The sequence below is a fragment of the Hipposideros armiger genome, unplaced genomic scaffold, assembly GCF_001890085.2.
Source record: "Hipposideros armiger isolate ML-2016 unplaced genomic scaffold, ASM189008v1 scaffold_36, whole genome shotgun sequence".
NCBI lineage: Eukaryota > Metazoa > Chordata > Mammalia > Chiroptera > Hipposideridae > Hipposideros > Hipposideros armiger.
This window is the reverse complement of record NW_017731386.1, coordinates 4,323,631-4,344,847: the sequence shown is the minus strand read 5'-3', so window position 1 is coordinate 4,344,847 and position 21,217 is coordinate 4,323,631. Positions and strand designations below refer to the sequence as shown.

Genomic DNA, 21,217 nt, shown 5'->3' with positions numbered 1-21,217 from the left:
CTCTCTCTCTCTCTCTCTCTCTCTCACACACACACACACACACACACACACACACACACGGCTCTGTCCTTTCAGTTGTCTCCAAGGGAAGCTAGGTGCTCAGGGTTATCTTCTGGGAGTTGAGGAGTCCTGACTGACCCCCTTTTCTTCCAGTCTCCCAGGGGTATCTGTGGGCAGAATGTGAAAAAACACCACAGACGGCCCAGCAGTGCTTCTAGGAAAGCAGCAAGGTCTCTGGAGGACACAGTCTCAGCGTCCCACCCAGTTTGGCTGCCCACAACCACACATGTGAGAAACCCTTCCTCCCCACAGACTTCCCTATACTCCTCCCCCACACCCTGGCCAGAAGACCCTCAAAAAGACCCATAGTCACACACACTGGCAGAGGACTGCAGGAGTGCCCACCCAGGGAGTTGGACCCATCTTTTCTGCTGTTTTATACAGGCACTTTGTAGAAACTCTAGTCATCGATGTACACACAATCTGTCACTTAAAACTGGCCCTCCCACATGGCTGCCTACACTTAGCACGTATGAGCACACACGTCTGCACAACTCCTCACTGGGGCCTCACCAGCTATTTCTGTATGTTCACATGGAGGTGGTGGTGCGCATATGCGCGCGCGCGCGCAGACACACACACACACACACACACACACACACACACACACTGTTCTTATGGCAGCTGCAGGAAGGGGCTCCTGATCTTGGGGCTCTGCTCAGACTTGGAGCTTTAGGACAGGGGCAGAGGTAGTCCTGGCATGCGATACCCCTGGTCTGAGAGAAAGGGCGGGGCTTGCCTTGATTCCAAGCCCCAGATGAGGGGGCTCTGTAGCCTTGGCGGGGAACAGAGAACCCTATGTACACCCTCCCTTCCCTTTCTAAAACCAGAGCAGAAAACACAGCTTTCCTACAGCTGACACACACATATGACCCCCCCAGAACACCAACACACACATGCATGCACACCAGAGACTCACAGGACACAACGTGAATGCAAAACATAAGGAGACAACATGCATCCACATAGCATGTCACAGAAGCATGAGCCACACCACGGTCACTTGCAGCCCTTTTTTTACCACTGTCCCCAGAGGTGCCTACAAAGCCTTGCCCCTCACATCGCATCAGCACAGCATGTCCACAGTGGGCAGGCACCACATGCACCCCCGCCAATGGCACCCCAACAGCATCTCATGTCCACCACTCATGGCTCAAGTCCGTGCTTGGCAAAGCCGGCCTGCCCCATTGTCCCCGAAAGCCTCAACCTCCAAATGGCCTGCGTAGCCTTCAGGTAGAGGAAATTTAGTGAACTCATTCCCTAATCCTCAGGATGTTATTCTGAAGAAGAGAAAACCGCAGGTTTCCTGTTCTCTGATGAGCTCCTTGCTTTTACTAACACTTTGCTCACTGTGTGTGCGTGCGTGCGTGCGTGCGTGCGTGCGTGTTCTCTTAATACAGATAGACAGGGCCACTTTCTCTGTCAAGCCTGAGCCAAGTGTGATCCCATGGACAACAGGAGCCCTGCAGGATGGGCGCTGGCTTGGGTGGACACCAGAGGACTTGGTGTGCAAAGACACGCTCCCTCCCTCGCTCTGAGCCACAGAGTGAGGCAGCCCGGGCGCCAGCCTCCAGGACCGACTCTGGCTGGAAACCCCTATCTCTCCTTTCCGCCCGCCCATCACCCTTGCCTGGAGGGACCTCTTTGGCTCAGAAGCCTGGCTTTACCTAGAGGAGACGGGTCTATAGCCCATGCATGGGACTGGGTGGTCTCTGGAAGGCCTGCTTCAGATTTCTCCAGGACCTGCCTTTGGTCTTGGTCAGAGGAGCAGAAGTTTGGCCAGGATCCTGTGGGTTGATGCAGAAGGGACATTGCAGAGGGCGCATTCTCAGCAAACACCTTCTGTTAATGTGTTTATTTCTAATGAGGACTTGGCCTGGGCCTTTTGACGTGGCTCCTGGGCTACACAAGTGTGAGTGAGAGGACTTTTGGCCTCTGGCCTAGGGCTGAAAGATGAGTTCAGAGACCCACTGTGCTCCCTCACTACCTCCAAGCTGGGCTCCTGTCACCCCTTTCTCCAAATCAGCTGGTGTGTCTTTTCCTTCTAAAGAGTTATGTGGCCGAACTGTGTCTATGGCCTGTGGTTATTTAAGCCTTGTTAAGGAGAGAAGTGTGAGTGTGTGTGTGTGTGTGTGTGAGTGTGTGTGTGTGTGTGTGTGTGTGTGTGTGTATAGGTATCTAGATTCCTGTGTGTATCTCTCTATGTGTGTATATGCCTGTATCAGTATGTTTCTATATGTGTGTGTCTATGAGTTTTGTTTGTGTGCATCTGTATTTTCGAGTGTGTGAGCTTGTGTATATGAGTATCTGTATGAGTGTCCATAATTGTGTTCCTATGTGTGTCTATGAGTGAGTGTTTATTTGTGCGTTTATATATGTTTATCTGTATGTGGGTGTGTCTGTCTTAGTTTTGTGTCTGTAATGTGTATGTGTATGTGTGTGTGTGTGTGTGTGTGTGTGCGCGCGCGCATGTGTACGTGTTTTCAGAGCCTTCGTAGAAGACAGTGTGGAATGATTTAAGAAAACATTAGCCTGTAATGTCGCAGGACTTCAGTTTCTGTACATGAAGGAGATGGAAGAGACGATCTGTTTATTTACTTCCATAAAGGGACCTGCAGTCACAGACATGTGGTGGGCTGGAGAATATGACAAATTGGGGTGCAAATCCTGGCTCTGCATCTTCCTAGCACGTAACCCTTGTCAAGTTACTGCTCTTGGCGCTTCCGTTACCTTGGCATTCAAAGGGGGCACAGTGACATCTCTGTCGCAGTTTTGTCACGAGGATTTGATGAGTTAAAATAAGCGAGAGCCCTGTGTGTGTGCCAGGGTAGGTGCTTTGTCAATATCTCCTCCTCTCCATCCTTGAGCCCCGATGTTGTCCTGCATGTCCTATTTCTGAGTGAGCAGGGCTGTCAGAGCTCCCTGTGGTCTGACGGGGGTGCTGGCACTTAATACATGACGATGAGCCTGGAGATTTTAACTTTTACACCATGTTTTCCCTCCTCTCAGCTCATTCTACCCTCACAATGACCCTAAGGGGTGGGATGAGCAGGAGTCATTGCAGCGACTTGAGAGAGGAGGAAGCTGAGACTCTGAGCAAGGTGACAGGGTGGGGCAAGGACCGAGGCGCCCGGCTCCTGGATGCCACGCATATTAGGTGCGCCAGCCACTTCTGTAGCAGGCAGTGTCCACAGGGCTAAACACTGCCTTCTCCGAGGGGTCCCTGTGGGGACACAGGACTCCTCCAATGGTCAGGCCCAAACCGAGGAGCCTTCCCATGACCCCCAGATGCCCACACACTATCACTGAATATACGTGTTGCATCAGCCTTCAGCACAGGAATTGGAAGAGTGGCTTCATGAAGTATGGCTGGCCATTCCCAGAGCCAGTTCTGATCTGCCTGCAAGGAGCAGATGCCACACACACATCCCCCACCCCAAAACAGTGAAGGGTACGGACACACATCCCCCACCCCAAAACAGTGAAGGGTACGGACACACAAAGCCAAATTTCTTAGCCTCATCACCCACCATATTTATAGGACTTGACTCTAAATAGTGTTTGCCGGGTTCCCCAAATCTAAACCACTGCAGAGAGGTGTGGCCGGCCCCCAGACAGCAGGAAAGAAGACAGCCTCGTGTTACTAAATGGGCCCAGTCCCCAAGGAGATGTCTTGCAAAGCGGTGTACTCGGTTTCATATTTAACTTTGGACAGGTTTGTAGGACAAAAACCAAAAAAAAAACCAAACAAAGCATTCCTTAAATTATGGCTGCCCTCTGGCCAGGGGCTGCGCAGCAGACCAGGCCCCAGGAACCTGATCATCTGGTGAGCAGCCAGGCCTCTGCCTCCTGGATTTTCCCAAGCCCCTTCTCTGGTTTCCCAGCCCCTGTTCTCAGCTGCTCTCGTGTATCCTGGCAGAATTTGACCAGGTTGTAATTTTTCCTTCATGATCCTTTTTCCATTTTTCTTTATAAAAAAAGAATCAACTGTACCTGGTTGCAATCGGAATGAAAGTGATAATATACAAGAAAGCACTTTACAGATTAAAAGGCTATATAAATGGAAGGCATACTATAATACAAATGAAATCTGTAATTCAACATCTATGATACAGGATATAAGATACATGGTTTGACTTTAAATGACTGAAACACTTTGGTTTCTAGGTTATATAGGTGCGGTACATAATATGACTTAATTGGGGATACAATGTGGTTTATAGTATGCCCTGTGATCCATGGAGTTATAGAATATCTTATGACATATCATATTCCTAGCACAGAGGAAAGTACAATCAAAATCAGTCAACATTAGGCTATTTTGGCATTCGAAACACAAGCCCCAGATTTGTGATTTTAACAGCTGAAGCTGGGAGGGAGAAAACTAAAAATACATACGAATGGGGAAGACATTTCTCCATCAACCGGCAACGTGGCCCACTGGGCGGGGGCACCATGGGAAGGCAGAGCCCGCAAGCATAGGTCTGGGGAAGGGGAGCGGCGGGGAGAGGCCCCTCAGGAGGAGGTGGAAGAGTGGCACTTGGCAGTGATTGTTCCTACTATTTATGAAGCCAGATGAGGAGCTATAGGGCTTGCGGTGGCCCCGTGTCTGCTGATTAGCTAGAGATTATATTGATGATGTAATAAAAATTCACTTTGTCTATTAAGTTTCACCAGGACAATCAGGAGAGATTAGATAAAAATCAGAGGAAATGAATAATAGAATGGAGGAGGAAAGCCGTGAGCCACACTCCCTGCCACGGTCCCCGTCTGTGTCCCCTTTTCCTGCACACAATGGGGCATGACCCAAGAAGCCCCCACCCCAGCACACCCTGCATCGCTGAGCTGGAACTGTCCATTGTGCCGAGCTGTTCTCAGGGAGGGACTTGGCACTCTAGATATGATGCTGGTTTAAGTTTACTGACCATGTTTAATCTTTGATTAGACCTTTGGCACAGCAGCCTCCTGGGTGCACCGGCCCTACTGGGAGACGGGCAGGGTGAACCGGCCCTCAGCTGCCTGAGTTCCCCTGGCCCTGCAGCATGGGAGGTCGAGTTCCATGTCCGCGGCAACACAGATTTAGGCCAGGCAGTCCCGTGCCCCTCTGAGCAGGCAGAGGCCTCCCATTCTCACAGTGCCTCCCTCTGGTCTGGCTGTGCCAGAAATTCCCGTGTTAGAGATGTTTCTCCAGGTTACAGTCTGGGCTCTTAAAGGTCCCTCTATGAAGCACGTGCCACCAGAAATGTTAACACATTAATGTCCATTAGCCGCCAGGGACACATCTGTCCAGTTTGATTTGTCAGACCAGCAAGGGGCAGGGCTTTGAAAGGATAGGAAAGGGAGGTCACTTTGTGTGAGACACCATCATCTTAGGAAGGCTGGGGCTTGGGGTTTGGAGTTTGGGGGTGGTGGAAGGAGAGGGTTGTGAGGGCACCGGAAGGCCACGTCACTGACTCCCCCATCTCTGCAGTGAGCAGAAGGGTACAGTTACTGCATCTCCTCCACAGCCCAGCTCTGCTTCTCCCTGGAGAAATCCCTGGGGTCAGGAAGATGCCAGGGTCAAGCTCTGTGGAAGGACTAGAAGGGGGGAGTTTCCCTCCCCTAAGCAGTCAGCCACAAATAATCCTGCGTTTGGTGCCCCAAAAGTCAACCTGATCTGTTCCTGTTCCTCTGGGTTGTGTCTCGCTCCCAGAGATGGGGGAGAGGCACCCTGACTGCTCCCTTATGGTAAATGGGCCTTGCAAGGGCCCTGGCACCCATACCCTGGTGCGCTCTCTACACCGGGAGCAGTTCTTCCTGGGATCTACCAAGATTCCTCCACTTGCAAGACCAGTGTCACCCCAGGAAATGCTGCCCCTGTTTCATTCCCACTGCCCGGATGCCTCCAGCCACTCCTGAGCTGGGGGCCAGCACAGAGGAAGGGGTGGTGGTGGTACGGGGAGGTTCTACCCTCTAGAACCCCACAGTTTATCACTTGGGACATTTAGCTGAGGGAGCCTGTGGGGACATTCTGGATGCTACCTCAGTGACAGGGAACATGGGCACAGGTTTAAATATTCGATGAGTAATTTCTCAGACCAAGTGGGCTGCCGTAGGGACAGCTGAAGGACACTGTGGCCCCCAAGCAGGTGAGGCCAGCCCTTGCAGCTTCTGTGTGTGTCACTGACTTCCTTGGCTGTACTGGCAGCCTATCCACCTACCCCTGACTCCCACCTCTTCTCCCTCAGCCATGCTGGTGGTGGGTCTGGATTTATTCAAAGTGAGAAAGTCCTTTGTCCACCAGCCTATGAATGAGACTTCACTGCAGTGGGACAAAAACAAAATAAAATGGAATGAAATGAAACAAAACAACCAGGCCTGTCAGCAATCCAGCCTCCCTGCTCTGCCTCTCTTCCTTGTGCCAGCTGTGGCTTCTGCCATCCTTTTCTGCCTGGGAGTCCAAGCCCAAGCCCCCCCCGGGCAGAAAGCCTGTACCCCTCTCTGATTACTCTGCTTTTGGGGTTCCTTCATTCTTCACACTGGACATTTGCATTGGGTAGTTCAATATCTGTGGGTTTGCCACCCTCTATCGCACTCAGCTATTGTGTGGCGGTGAGGGTGGGTCCCCACCTTCCGAGTAGAGAGCATACCCTCAGACACCAGAGCTGCATGTGAACCTGGGCCTCCTTGAGGGAGGCTTGTATCTGTCTGCTCCATCAGACCCAGGGCTTGCCAGGGGAGGGACACGGTGCATCCACGCCACCAAAATGGAATACGCCACAAGCTCTCCGCTTTGCAGAAAACTGCTCTGCTCCCCATGTGGGGATGGTGGTGGTGGGGGGGCATCCCGGAAGCCAACTGCAGTTGGGTTGACGATGGCCCTGTTCTTGCCTCAGCAGGCTTCTCCTCCTGCCTCTGCTGGCCTTGGGACACTCTCTTCCCTGCAGTGTGGCCTCTGCTATGGAACTGCCTTGGAAGCATTGGCTCAGCTGAGACAGGTCAGAATATTTAAAGTTAATGTTTTGCTGAGAAACAAGGGAGAAACAAAACCACGGCCTCGGGGACAGTGTGAGCCACAGACCAGGGGTGGGTGGGTGGGCCTGTGTGGCCGGGGGCCCTGCTCCTGTTGGCTGCTCTCCCATCTCAGCAGTCAGCCACTGGGACCTGCTCTGCTAAGTGGTCACTCCCTGCAGCCTAAAGGCACGCGTTCCCTGCTCCGAGACATGGCTCTGCAGTGCGTGCCCCTCTCTTCACTCCGGGGACCAACTCAGCTGCCTAGTCCCAGGTGTCACCCTTTGCTCCTCATGCCAGTGGATTTGCAAACGTGCCCAACACGATTGCAACAGGACTGACTCTAAAACAAATCTAATAATTCACTTATTGAAATAATAAAGATGAGAGTACAGAAGAAAGCCTTACGTTTTAATTAATTTTTTGTTGTTGTTAATTGGAAGAGAAAATGAAGCCTTGACATAACCCAGTGGTGGCTCTCCGGCTGTGTGCCTCTTTCACGCTGATGACCCATTGGACTTGGGTCGCTGCACTGGGGTGTCAGCGGGACCTGGGTGGTGGGTGTGCTAATTGCTCAGTCCTCTGCCCAGGCCTGTTTCATCGGGCACAGGGTTGTAAGCATTGAAGAGTCTGGTGCCCCAACATATGGAATTAAGAACAAAACACTGAATACTAAATCATAAACTGGTTATTCACGTTTGAAATGAAACAAAACTCACATGTGTACTGAAACTACAATACTTCCTGAATTTCCTGATTCTCCCCCCTTGTTTTGTGTGTCTCTGCTGGTGCCCCAGGCTCAGGACTGACTTGTCCAGTGAGGGTATGTGGCCCACGGTCCAGCACCGCCCACTCAAGCAGAGGGCTCCCATTCAGAAGAGGAGTGGCCCACCCTCGTCCGCAGGGGCAAGGAATGGTGTACAGGAGAGGTTTGGTCTGCAGCTCCTGGACTCCGAGCCTGGGCTGCTGCAGGAGCAGCTGCATTTGGGTATCAGGGGCCCGCACTTGCATGCAGGAAGTTCCCCCACTCACCGTCAGAGGGCAGGCCACCGCTGGAGGAGAGGCGAGCCCTCGCACACACATGATTTGGGGGCCTCTCCCCCAAGGAAAGGTCTAGAGGTGGGGCCTGGATTCTGGGCTCTGGGATGTCCTCCTAGTGCTCTTTACACCAGGTTTGGGGCCGAGTAGGGGACACGGCACTGTGGACAGAGGACGACCTCATGTCCAGGACCAGCCCTCCCATTCATGTTCTGTGGCCATGCTGAGCCCCGTGTTGTGTTGGGAGCAAGTCCTGAGATCTGGGTGGCCCCAGGGGCTGGGACTCCGCTAGGAAAGCCGGGCCATTGTCACAGTGGAAGGAGCACAGAAACTGGCCAAGGCCCTTGGCCAGAGGGCTGGGTCTAAGCACCTGGGTGGGACTCTGAGTGTGCACCTTGGCAGCCCTGGTGTTGTGGGTGGGGGAGGCAAATCAGGGTAAGGGAAGATCAGATGAGGCCTGTTTGCTGAGACCTAAGTGTTCCCTGTTAGAAGGGGAGCACCTAGACCTAAGAGGCCCCATCTCACATTTCGGCCCGAGGCACCATTTACTCGCCCGCTGTAACAGTTCAGGCATCTCCCCCGCACCTCAGCAGTCCCTCTCCTATCATCCATCATCACCCCACCATGGGACCTGGCCTCTAAGACAGGCTCCCTTCCAGCTGCCTTGATGACAAGCACTGGGAACAGAGAAAAGGAATGATACGACAGCTTATTGGGCCTCCCTGGCCAGCCCTGTTCCCTCTCTCCCTCTCTGAGTAGCCCCTAGCCACTGGGAATGTTTGCTTTCCTCTCCTCCCTCAGAAAACCCTGCCAGGTGTTGCCAGGGCTGCCAAGGAGGACCAGGAACATCTGGAGCCAGGGCTCTGAAGGGCAAGGGAGTGAAGGGTCAGTGGCATGCCCAGAGCGAATTCCATGGTCAAGGACACATGGCCTTCTCTTTCCTTCCCACTCACCGTGACTAACAGTGAGTCTCAGTGAGCAACGGTTTTCTGAAGTTTAGAATATTCCTGTTCCTACCAGCAATGATGATGGGGCAAGGCCCCGAGCCCCTGGCTCTGCTGGTCCCAAGAACCCAATCATGGTGATTGACTTGATTAGATGCTTTTCCTCCTGGGACCCCTAAGTTGCAGAGCGTACGGTGGCAGCTTGCGGGGCCAGCATCCCACTACATAACTGGGAATGTTGCCTCAGGATCATGCCACCCCCTCGGAGATAGACCTCGTCACACAGCAGGTGCAAGAATGCTCTCTGTGCCTCATCCGGTGAGGCCAAGCCAAGCCAAGTATTGATTTGACAGAAAGATATGGATATGTTGGGTGGATAATGGTTAAGGATCCTGTTTCTTTCTTTTCCTGTTCAGAGAACACCTCCCCTCCGCCTTCCCCCGCTGGAAAGCAGAGGCCGGATGAGGGCAAGTGTTCTCACCGGTCAATCAGGGACGCCTCCATCCCCCTGGTCTCCTTCCAGGAGCCTAAGACCATAAAGCCTCTGGGAACAAGGTCCCCCTCTCCCACCACGGCAAACACTCCCAACATCTTCGCCTCTCCGTATATTCTTAGAACCAGTCAATATGATTAATTTTACATGGGCATAATTTCCTGCTGTTGCCGCGGAGCCCTCCCTGTCTTACCCATCAGCAGCGACATGATACAGTTTCTGGTTATATTGGTCAACCAAGATATTGATATTATTAATAATGGATATCTATATGCTGACCTTTGTCCACACAACTGAATCACTCTGAGCTGGCTGTCACATTTCTTTAAGAGGTATTGATAAGCCCATTACTGGAAGGGCATGTATAATCTTAGGTGTGTGCTTTTCACTCACCTTCAAGCATCGCCTGTGAAAATCTACCCTCGTTAGATGAGCTAGTATAGGTACGCAGGCATGTGCAAGAGGAAGTCTGTGTGCATGTGCTTACGTGGTGTGTGTGTGTGTGTGTGTGTGTGTACATGTGTTTGAGAGTGTGCATGTGTGTGTGAGTCTGTGGTGAACACCAGCCCTTTTAGAGCTGATCAAATAGTCAATTAGAGCATTATAGGGAGGTAGCAGAATCAGAGAGTTCCTACAAATACGCTGTGATGTAGTGTTTGATCTTTAGATGCCTCTTGTCTCCTAGGACTTGCACAGGAGGCTTGGCTTTATAAGGATATTATTAGGTTGATGCCTCGTTCTGTCAATGTACCTGCCAGGCAAGAGACAGCACTCGCTGAGAGCAGTCTGGCCAGAACCAGCCACGGGGAGGTGCGCTGAAGGCCATGCTGCAGCCTTGACTTTGGGGGCATGCTGCTCCCAGCCTCCATCTCTTTCTCTGTGCAGTGGCAGCAGTGAATCCCGCTCCACTTCCTTAAAGCCAGAGAGGGAAGGTTGACTCAGCTCAGCCTCCCAACCCTCTGCATTGAAACTCCCAGTCGTGGGAACGCTTGCCACTCCACGAGGCCTTGTTTTTTATTACACATGGGGGTGTGACCCGTTGCCTATTAGCAGGGTTCTGTGGGAGAACGCACGCTTTGTGTGCTCACATGTGTGTGTTGCACAGGCACACAGATCTCATTGCTACATTTCTTTGTGACTGCTGTCATTCCTACCTGCATGGAAAGTGGCATGAGGGACAGTGCCTCTATCAAATCAGTGTACAGCGATCTGTCCCTGTTTGGACCCAGACATACTCACTTGTCGGGGGAAACTCCTCACTCGGCCCTGTAAAGGGAAGCCAGCTAGCTAGAGAGATCTTTTGGATCCTAAGACATAATGTATGAATAAACCAGACATGGATTAATTAGGTGTGACTGCATCATTAAATTAGAATAATGAACAAACAGCCACGTATGGCATTCAAATCTGCCTAGAATGACTCCAAGGGTTGCTTTCAAGTAAGTCACCTGTCAGTTTGTAGGTTTTGGGGACTCTGGGGAGTTAGGTTCCTGTCATATCTTGAGAAGTGGATTCTTTAGGCACCACCTACCCCAGGCGAGAACCATCCTTCAATGGGCACCCAGGCTCCACAACTGAATCCAAACAATGGCTTGGTTCAATACAGCATCATCTATGCACACACTTCAGCTGCAAGCATTTCTCAGAGTGAAATACGACGGTAGCATAGGTGCTCAAGAGACTGGAGGGAGAAGTTAAGAGGTGTGGGCAGCGGATGTGAAATGTATCGATCCAATAATATTTATGTGGATGTGCACATTGTCTCTTGTGCACGTGCGCGCGTGCACACACACACACACACACACTCTCTCTCTCTCTCTCTCTCTCTCTCTCTCTCTCTCTCTCTCTCGCACACTTTTTGCATTTCCATGAACTCTTTTCTTCTGTCGACACTCTCCATTTCGGCCAGATAGATTTGAAGGTGAACTAAGTCTCGTTTAATCTTAGAAACAGCTGCTGAATGGCAGCCCCCAGCCCTTGGCAGACAGCACCCCTCACGGTCCCCATCCTAAGACAGAGCAGCTGTGCAGCAAGCACTGTTTTTATCTTAAGCAAAGAGGAGGATGCCAAAAGCTAAGACAGAGGGGAGAAAATGGGAAGGGAGCTCACTTGCCCCGCAGGGCGCTGTGGGAGAGCCTAATGCATGGGGGCTTTGTTAGTAAGATCTGTTAAGTATCTGGAAACCTTTGATCTGGAGATGCTTTTAACAAAGGTGATAATTAATTAAAGCCGAGTGTATTGCAATAAAGTAACACCACGGTCAGTTGATGCGCTGCCCAGAGCCGGCCTTCGGAAGTGTCTGTCATTTAAACTCTTGTTGGAGGCCAGCATGTTGTCATTTTTTTTCCCCCTGAGCTTTGATCAATATTTTTGGCTGTTCTGTCCTCACAGAACCAGAACGACGTCTGTCTCCATGAGGGCACCCATTTATTTACATCTTGCAGATGGCCTCGTAGGATGTGTTCCTGAGCGAAGCTGCTGGGAATCGCTCTGTGTGCGATGAGTGTTAGTCAGCTCATGCTGGAGGGGAGGTACAAAGGAGCATAACAGAAACCAAAGGTGGAGCAGGTGGAAGGGGAGAAGCCCTGTGAAGGCGTGGTCCCCAAACATTCCCTTCTACTCACAGAGAGACCCAGAAAGGAAGGCAATTACCCCCAGGCCTGCCCACCTGGCTGCCTTGTTGGTTCCTACGGGCAGGGCTTCAACTCCAGCTTTATTCTCACCCAGGACCACTAGCCACTGGGTGAGCGGAGAAGGAGAACACCCGCAGGGCAAGCACATCAAGCCTGGAAACTCCTCTGCCTCCATTCCTACCCCTGTCATTGTCTTTCTGCCTTGGCATCTTTAACTGCACCCCACGTTTGCCAATTGGAACATGGTTCTTCCTCTGCAGATCTCACTTTGGGGTTTTCGAGGGAACTTTAAATGGCAAGGCAAAGAAGGAAAAGAGGGAAAAAACGCAGGGTGATAATAAAAGGGCCACAACTAAGTTAGGGGGGACTCTGTTCCCTTCCCTAGGCTATCTGAGTAGGATTGGATGCTTTCTGTGATTCTTGGAGACCCTGTGTATTTTAAAGGCCTTCCGAAAAGGCAAAGGTAAAGAAGGTGAATGAGCTTCTCCTGTAGAATGCCCAAACGGTGGGCAGCCGGATCCCTGCCACACCCTGCTTGCGTTTAGGGGAAATGCAGCATTCTGCTTGGAGCACCCAGCTTGAGTGACTTGGCAGGTCTTGTGCATGTGCATGTGCGTGTGTGTGTGTGTGTGTGTGTGTGTGTGTGTATGAAAACACTACAAGAAAAAAGTAAGGCTGGGATGCCAAGGGGCAGTGGGTGGGGAAGGGAATGAAGAGGGTGGAGGGAATTCTCTCTGCAGACAGCTGGGCTCTGTGGTTGGCCACTCAGCTCCTGGATGAAAGGTCAGTTCTAAAATGAGTCGATCGGTGAGCAGAAGCAAGCAAACCTTTGAAGGGTGATGGGTGGGAGGAGATGGAACCCTCTCCCAAACTTGGACTTCTGGGTGGGGATATTAGACAGGCAAACAAGTACACACCTCCACATTGGAACTTAGATCATTGACAAATCCAAGCCAAGAGTTCTGAGGCGGAGCATGTATAGAATCACAAGGACAGTGTCGTTCTCCAAAGATTCTTTCCATTTCTCCATGGCCCATCTTCCTGATCATGCATATAGCCTTGAAGATGAAATTACCCCTAATAGCATCTTCATGCCACTTGAATTTGTCATCGCTTCTCTGCACACACACATGCGCATGCACACACACGCACACACACAACACCTACACAGGGTGCAGCATCTTCCCTCTCTCAATCCTCCAGTACCCACAGAAATATACAGATTTTCACACTCTCTAGCTATTCTCTCTGCATGTCACATGGGATTTCCCTTCCAAGTTCAGAAGCTGCTGCAGTGTCAGCCACTGTCAACCAGTGCTTCCAGCTTCCTGCTGGCATTTTGGCCCGACAACTTTGTTTTCCTTTTTTTTTTCTTTTGCCAACGATGTTGGGCCTTATTCTCTGTTGCACCTCTCTCCTCTACAGCCTGTCTACTCCAAATCCTGTTCAGTAGGGCCCTCCTGGGTCAATTTAGAAACTGACCACCTTCTGATGACATAGAAGGTGTGAGTAGTGCAGTGTGCTCCCCAAATCCATCTGAGGTTAGTAAGACCAGCTCTCAGCCAAGGGGGTGGTGTCTCAGATATCTTCTCAGGGGTCACTCCGAAGCTCACTTCCCATCCTGGCATATAGAAATTATAATAATGAGGGTGATAGTGCTAATAATAGTGACAGCGATGGCCAAGTTCAAGTCGCTGCAGTGTGGCACGATCACTGGGCATCATGAATGTCACTGGAAACAAACCAGCTCTTTGAAAGCACTCTGTTAACTGTACAACATGCCCGTGCGAGGGGCATCTCTATGGCATGCATTTTTGTAACTGTTTTCCTTTGGGCTGTTTTCAAGTTATAACTTCCCTTAAGAAAAGCTTTTCTTTCTGTTTTATTTTGTTTTGTGTTTGAGGGACCATAAACATCCAGCCAACTGGAGCAGGTGGAGAGAGTGAAAGTATGCCAAGGGGTTCTCTCAACCCAATCTAGAATTCCCATTAAAGCTGAGGGGGGAAAAGAGGGTTAACGTCTCCCTGTTGAATTGCAGTGAAATCTAGGCCAGCTCTGGTTCCCACACGTGTGGGATGCGCTTAGTCATGTTTGCACATGGATGCATATGCGTGCACATGTGCACGGTAAATCATCCGTGTGTATGGATTCTGAGGAAGTCTGTTTAGAACATAAATGAAATTATGCACAAGCAGCCAATAACCACTGATCATTAAATAAAGAGATAATTTCCCAATACTTTTTTTTCTTTGCTCCTAAATGGGATACTTATCAACATCTGGAATTTGAAAGTTTTTTTTTTTTAATGGGGGCTGTTGCTTTGGTTTACTTTAGTTTTGTAATGACAACTATTGCTCATTTTCTTTCATGAAACTTATTGTTTTTAAATCTTTTTTTCCTTTTCTTACTACAGCTACCCCATTTTCCATATCTCTTTCTCACAAGGCATATCTTTCTTTGAAAAACTATAGGTGTGTGCTCAGCCATTCATTCTACCAGTGTCTTTCCCTGGACAGAAATGAATTTTTATTTTTCAAAGTAATTTTTTTTTTGGAAAAAAGCTCATCTTAATTGAACATATGCCCATGCTGATGCTTCAGCTTCACTGTCTCTCAGACTCATTTGAAAACGGAAATCAGATAGGGCCTCACTGGCTTTAATTCACCTATCTCAGGAAAAAAACACACAAAAAAAACACGAGTCCTCTTGGCTCAAGTCAAGTGGTGGAAACTCAGTGTTCTGAGAATTGTTACATCTTACATGAAAATACAAGACAATTTTATGAAGATGGTCACAAATCACCAAAACATAATCATAACCCTTGCCCTTTTCCCTTTCTCCCAGATGCATCCCAAATCATGGGGCTGCAGGCATTTCCTACCCAGGTACCATTGAAATGAGAGGCTGTGCGTCTGGTGATGAGTATATTTTAAAATGATATACTCTCCAGTGCTCGATGCACAGAAGGTCCCATTACTCTGTCTCCACCGTGTCCCTGGATGTAGTGTCAAAGTATGAGGGGCTGAAGTTCCTGCAGCTGTAGCTCCTGGGTTGGGAGCCCCTGGGGTTGTCAGTAGAGTAGATTTTCCTCCATGCAGCTGGGGGTGGGGTGGGGTGGGGTCGGGTGGGAATCTCAATGCAGAGTGGTTACCCAGGCCACAGATGTGTTCTGACTGGTTAACAAGGGGGACTGTATTGTGGACTTGGCTGTTTATATTAAAAGGCATTGCAGGCTCTGGGAACAAGCACATATCAGTAGTAAAGGCTGTTTAAACCTTTGGGGACAGCCCTATGTTTAGATTACATTAATTCATAAATATTATACTAAATACCACTTAAATTGGACTTAAATGACTTCAAAGATAATGCATTATAATATGGCTATCCAGAGAGCACTAGTCTTTATGTCTTCCAGTAACTCAGTCTTTGCTGCCTCCTATCCTGCTAGATAACACCAAAGTTATGAATGGATTGCAGGCTTGTTCGTGTGTGATCCACTGTGTATGTATGCGTGTTTGTGTGTGTGTGTGTGTGTATTTTAAGCCACTGCCTCTGATTGTTCTGCAGGAAATAAAAACAAGGAAAAGAGAAATAAATAAAAAGTGACAGAAAGGAAGAACTAGACCAAAGGGTGACCTGTTCCCTTCTCCAAGGGAGAAAAATTCTATCGGAAGGGGCAAAATTGGTCCTTCGCTCACTTCTGCTGCTACCCCAGGAGTTTGCCTCTCTCCTCGTTAATCAATAGTACAAATGTCTTTCTCTCTGGAGCCTGGGAAAACAATCTTTCTCAAAGTGCTTCTAATGGGATAAAAAAGAGGACTCAGAGTTAGCCGTGAGAAGTGGCATTAAACTGGGTTTCCTTATTTAGGTGTTGTTTCTTCACATTGTAATTCTGGGCTTTTTGTATTTTCCCCCCCTTTCCTTCTCTGCCTAGCACCCAGGTCTCCCCCTGCCCAATTGCTTTCTGGTCTCCAGGGGGTGAGTTTGCCTTTACAGTAAATACCCCATCCCCAACTGCTATTTGCTGCCACCCCAGCCCAACAGCCTTTCTCTGATACTGCTAGGTCTGCTCCACAACACCCACCCACTCCCTCCTCCACAGACTCCCAATTTGACTGGAGTAATTGCCTTTTAAGGTTCACTCTACGCATGGCAGGTATTCCATTAACCCTTGGAACTCCCTCTTTCTTTAGTTACCTGAAATGGCAGGTGGCCAACAAATGGATATCCACCTGAAATCTCATGCATTTAATTTAATTTTTACTTTTCTTTTCTTCCTTTCTTTTTTTTCTCTTTTTCTTTTCTGTCTTCCTTTCTTTCTTTTTTTTAGAACCAATACTATACATATGCCATCCACACTGGGGGCCACTATTCTGTGATGTCTCTCAATTTTATCCCAGTATGATTCATTAGAAGTTAGAAATTTGAGTAAAGGAATAAAAAGAGCCACAAATATGCCCTGAAACCAGGCTTAACAAAGGCATGCTTCTATCCCTAGCCTCATGTTGTCAATTTAGAGTTGGGGAAAATCTAGAAGCCAAATGCAACCCTTATTCTTCAAGCCTCATCATGCTTTCTGACTTAACAGTAATTAATCACCAATTGCAAGCAAGTAATTTTTTAAGGTGGCCAGAGGCTTATTTTATCAGGATTAGCTAATAAATCAGGCTGTATCACTGAAGGAAGGGTTCAAACTCTTCTAGGACTGAAGAAACCAGACCTCACAAACTGATTCATGTATTCAGCTTTCCCGGATATTCCAGGCACTGTTAGGGACATTGTGGCCCAACCTTGCCTGTAAAAATCTGAGGGAAGGAGAAACAGGAAGTTTCATAGGGCAAATATATGCTCAGGCTGTGAAGGGTGAACTGCGACAACGAGGCACCCAGCATGCTGGAGCCAACGGGCCTGCCTGCCACGGACTGAGTCAGTTTAGGGGAAGAATTATTTAGAAAATGAAGTTTTCCTTGTCCTAAGAATCCTGGACAGATATGTGTATGTATATCTATGATATGATACACATGATATGACTACATATATCAGAACCTTCTCTACCTTACTTATGCAAATGATGATAATTCTACTTCCTTGCTACAATACAAGGGAGTCCAAATAACATCAGAAACAGTCATGATACCAGCAAGAAGGGATCATGAGAAGAAACCAAGGAATACTGTTAAAGTTTATCTTCATTTGAAATAAAGAAACAATAAACTGCTCCAACCCAGATCTCAGGAATCTCAGCTCTTCACAACTGTCTTTTGCCTCTAGTGGGTTCTGATTTTTTCCTCTAACTTGAAAATCTTAAATCGTCACAAGAACTGACCATTAAGATGGGCAAAGGGTTTCCCTAACCATGCTTTTTAATTTTAATTATTACTATTTTTAAATCTGGGGACATATTAGAATGACAAAGGTTTGATACAAACCTTGATTAGCTCCTAGGGAGCTTGATTGGAAAGGCAAAAACTACAAAGATATGGTTGACTTGAGAGGGGGAAGGAATCAAATATTATTTTGAACACTGCCTCCCCATTCCACCTTTCCAGTTTATCTTCTGAACAGACATTTTCTCCATGTTGAATAAAGGTTGGTTTCTCTCTCCATTACAGCCCCCACCCTCACCCCACCTCAACAAACTCAGTATATTTCCATTCTGCTGTATTTCTGTACTACTCAACATGCCATTAACTTTAAGATTTACTCCTCAGCAGGCAAGCTGGAAGATGCTAAAGCCAATAAAAACTGCTCTCTGGGACTCCAACTATGAAGAGTTTGGAGCTGTGCTTAGTATTCGGTTGAAGGGAGGGCTGGAGAAGGAGGGAGGTTGTGATAGTGAAAACCACTGCTGCTTAGAGAGCCAGACAGCTCTGCGCTCTGCACCTAATGTGCTGGAGGATCAGCTCTGTTCATAGCCCATTTGTGGCCAAGGATGAGGCTGCTCTCTGTGTGTGGGTGTGTGTGCGTGTGCATGTGCGTGTGTGTTTTCATCCTTAAAACCAGCAGCTCTAACCCAGCGTCTTCAGTGGCTCTCCACACTACTGTTTATTAAAAACAGAATGTCCATACACATCCCTTACAACTTCCATAGCCCGGTGCTCCTTCCGTGCCTGACGATCAATCTCTCTCAGAAAACATTTAACTTGCCCACACAGCTCCAGCCCCGATTAATCCCCGTTGCACATCCTATACATTACTGTTAGAGAGCGGAGCATTGGGCTAATTTCGTCACCCACCAGCCACCCACACACGTTCTACAACTGAACACATTTGGGGCTCTGCCTTAAAGATAATAAAACAAGGAGAAAACAGGCAGGCTGCAGACAATTCCCACGACCACTTTCCTAAAAAGTTGCTGGGTTTTAATTCTTTGATTATTCTGTCTCCCCCTCCCCCAAGTGTTCACTAGCAATGACTGCTTCAAGGGAGAGAAATAATGTACTATAAACCTTTCTGCATGGTGAGTTTGGGGTAATTTAGGCTATACCTTTTAAAATGCATATCTTGCAAACACAGATTCCCCCCGCCCCAAAGCTCCACTTTCCTGAAAAGGGGATCATTCAGGCTTCCCCGACTCCCCACTCCACCCAGGGGATGGCTGGTTCCTTGCAAATTCTTGCCTTAGGTTTTGTCCCTCCTTCCTTCAAACATCCAACCCCCCTCCCCCACGCCACAACCGGATTACTGAGGCACACATATCTACAGGGAGAGTTTTCTGTTATATTGATAGCGAAATAAAAATATCTCTTTGAATTTGTCACCTCTCTCCTTTTTAGACGGCTGCGCTCCTGCTACTCTGGCCCGGAGCGGAGAAGGGGGACCATCTCCTTTTAGTATTTTCAGCACCACGGCGATGGACAGCACCTCGATCCCTGGCCGGCTGAGCGCCTGCCAGTCTGCTCAACGTCCCGGACTCGGCCGGTGCAGATGTCCCTGTCCCAGTCATTTAAGTCGCTGTACCCAAAAATTCAAGCCCAATTTCTCCTCGATCCTCTCTGTCTTTCTCTTCATCTTCTGCTCCTACTGCTCTCCCCACGGCACCGCTTCTATCAGCTACTCGCCCCAAACCCAGTCTTGCCCCAGCGAACAGCTCCCCACGCACCCAGTCCTGGTCTCCGCTGCCCGAGCGCCTCCCTCCTCGGCGTCCGCCCGAGGCTCCCTCTCGCGCCGTCTCTCGCTAGTCCGTCGCCTGCCGGCCGGTCCGCCCGCCAGCTCCTTCTCCCCAGCAAAGTTGGGAGGGAAAGGTGCACTCACCTTTGTGCATGCCTGTGAACCTGTCCTTCAGAACCGTAAGCTCGTAGATCTTGCCGAACTCCTCGAAGAGGGGCTTGAGGTCCTTCTCATCCAGGTTGCGGGGGATCTGCCCAATGAACAGCTTGATGGCATCGTGGTCCTTCATGGGAATGGTCGACGGGTTCCCCGGGCTGTGGCTTAATCCGTTCATGTGCCCAGCGCTGCCCGGGCTGCTACCGAGCCCGTTGGTACTGAGGCTCGCGTTGTCAGCCTGTCCGTTTGCTAACGTGGCCATCTTTATATACATAGAGAAAATCTTCTTTCCTTTTATTCTTTCTCGCTCGCACTCTCTCGCTCCTCTCCCTCGCAAGCTCGCTCGCGCTCACACACGCACACGCATACACACACTCGGGTTCTCTCCCCCTCGGTTTCTCTGTATCTCGCTCTCCTCTCGCTCTCTGCTCTCTTTCTCTCTTCTCTCGCTCGCTCGCGCTCGCGCTCTCTCTCCTCTCCCCCCTCCCTCTCCTCTCTTCTCTTCTCTCTCTCCCTCTCTCTCTTTCGGTCTGATCTGATTTTTTTTTTTTTTTTACATTGAACAGACAGGATCTCTGTCCTTTCCGTTTAAACAGGCTGGACCGGTTCAAGTTCCCAGTCAGACCAGGGGTGGGGGCAGCGAGGGCGCGCGCGAAGGAGGGGTCGCGGGGACCGAAGAGGGCACGATGGCGGGGGGCTCCCGCACGACGGCGGGCGGCGGCCGGGAGCAGGACAGCGTGGGGCGGCGCCGGCCCCGCGCGCCTCCCCCGTCGGCGGCCCCGGCGAGCGTCGGTGGTACAGTCCGAGACGGCCCCCGGCTATAAATAGCGCCAGGCGCATGGCTCTTCGGGAGGCGCTGAGATTCCGGCGCGGCAGCCGCGAAGAGCGGGTGCCTGTTAGGAATCGGGTTGCTGGCCTCCTCTTTGCCTTTTCGGGGGGGGGGGTCTTTTTGTTATAGCAGCAGGTGAAACTTTTTATATTTTAAAAACATAGGTTTTCTATTTTGTGTGGGTATGTAGGGGGGCGTAATCCACGGAGCTGCGCTCCATGAGGGCTCCAGGCGGACGAAGCAAAGGCCGGGATGGCGGGCGGGGCGGCGGCGAAGGCGGCGGTGGAATGGGCGCTTTTCTCTCCCATCTGGTTCCCTTTATTTATTTACTTAGACTAGAAAAAGCGAGCCGGCTTGGAGGGAGTCCGCTCAGCGATCCGAGTGCGCATTGATCAGTGTCGAGAGAAAAAACGCTACATAAATATATATTATGTGGATAAATCTATAGACAAGAGCTCTCTTTCGCGCGCGCTCACGCGCGCTGTCTCTCCGTCTCTGCTTTATTTCTTCCTCGCATCCCCAACCTGCCAGAGCAGCCCCAAACCTTCGTCCTCCTGCACGGCATCTACCGCTCCCCGAGCCACCTGGGAGGACGGGACTGGGGAGCGGTTGGGTTGCGCTGGGGGGACGGGGCGTATTGATTCCGGGCGCGACCCTCGTCCCGGACCGCCTGCGAAGGCTGGAGGTGGGTATTTCCGTCCGGGACGGCCTCCCCCCGCCCTGAAGAGCGGCGCTGGTCCCGCAGGCGGCTGGCGGGAGGAAGGTAGGAGACGGGAGCCTCGGCCCGCTCGCCCGCCGGGGAAGGTGGCAGGCTCCGGGCGCGGTGGCCAGTGCGAGGGACCAGCTTGATTTTTGCCCATGTCTGCTTTACGGGTTCAATTTGAAAAAATTTTTTTTTCTTAATCTACTATCAAAGAAATAAAGCCCCAGTCGCTCCCCGGGCTGCAGCCGGACCCAGACTGGC

At 50.2% G+C, this 21,217-nt stretch overlaps 1 protein-coding gene across 31 annotated transcripts in view; it reads right to left on the bottom strand.

The window, feature by feature from the left end:
- Positions 1–19,850, bottom strand: part of CELF4 (CUGBP Elav-like family member 4) — a 321,170-nt gene extending 301,320 nt beyond the window's left edge. For 30 of the 31 annotated variants that reach the window (XM_019637929.1, XM_019637936.1, XM_019637942.1 and 27 more), the window contains exon 1: positions 19,413–19,850. In XM_019637929.1, coding sequence (XP_019493474.1) covers positions 19,413–19,698 — 286 coding nt within the window. In that variant the 5' untranslated portion in view covers positions 19,699–19,850. The remainder of the gene's footprint in view (positions 1–19,412) is intronic. The other variant, XM_019637941.1, reaches the window with a different exon arrangement.
- Positions 19,851–21,217: the final 1,367 nt, after the last annotated feature.